The sequence below is a fragment of the Octopus bimaculoides genome, chromosome 7 (genome assembly GCF_001194135.2).
Source record: "Octopus bimaculoides isolate UCB-OBI-ISO-001 chromosome 7, ASM119413v2, whole genome shotgun sequence".
NCBI classification, from domain to species: domain Eukaryota; kingdom Metazoa; phylum Mollusca; class Cephalopoda; order Octopoda; family Octopodidae; genus Octopus; species Octopus bimaculoides.
Window position 1 is genome coordinate 30,800,661 of NC_068987.1, and position 753 is coordinate 30,801,413.

At 30.5% G+C, this 753-nt stretch overlaps 1 protein-coding gene across 3 annotated transcripts in view; it reads right to left on the reverse strand.

The window, feature by feature from the left end:
- LOC106874173 (intraflagellar transport protein 81 homolog) overlaps positions 1-753 on the reverse strand; it is a 40,778-nt gene that overhangs the window by 5,847 nt on the left and 34,178 nt on the right. For all 3 annotated transcript variants that reach the window (XM_014921822.2, XM_014921824.2, XM_014921823.2), the window contains exon 12: positions 242-460. In XM_014921822.2, coding sequence (XP_014777308.1) covers positions 242-460 — 219 coding nt within the window. The remainder of the gene's footprint in view (positions 1-241; positions 461-753) is intronic.

Sequence of the window (753 nt, forward strand, 5' to 3'; positions counted from 1 at the left end):
AAAACTGAGACTCCAACAGATAGCATTACTTGTAACTCACAAAGGCAAAAACAAGAACATTGTTTTTTCTTCTTGTTTTTGCCTTTGTGAGTTACAAGTAATGCTATCTGTTGGAGTCTCAGCTTTTTTTAGCTGCTATTTCTGAACTTCGGTATGTGGTGAAGCAAATGCTTGCTGATCCCTTAATTATGTTTATATATATATTCTAAACATTATGTAATGTAAAGGAGCTTCTACTAACCTTACATTCCTCCCGAAGAGACCTTAAGTTTTCAATGACAGGGGCCAGAGTTTCCTTTTTCTCTCCGATTTTCCCAGTCAGTACATGTATCATGTGAGACATGTCTTCTAATTGCTTGTCCTTCATTTCATCAAATTCACTTTTCAAAGTAGAAACTTTTTCAAGTTCTTCTTGGGTTTTCCAATAGCCAGAAACTCCCTTATTTGTCTCCAGATGAGTCTAGAAGGTGATAGAGATATATATCAGTTTCATGTGTAAATATATATATATATATATATATATGTATATATATATATATATATATACATACATACATACAGGGTGATTCAAAACTCACCATACATAGGAAAAGTTTTTTTTTTATAAGAAACAGTTAAATAAAAAAAAACTGTTTCTTATAAAAAAAATAAATTGTTCTTATGTATGGCGACTTTCGAATCACCCTGTATATAGTAACAGAAATATATTGGTTTCATTCACATGTATAAACATTAGAAAAAAGAGAAAAGAAA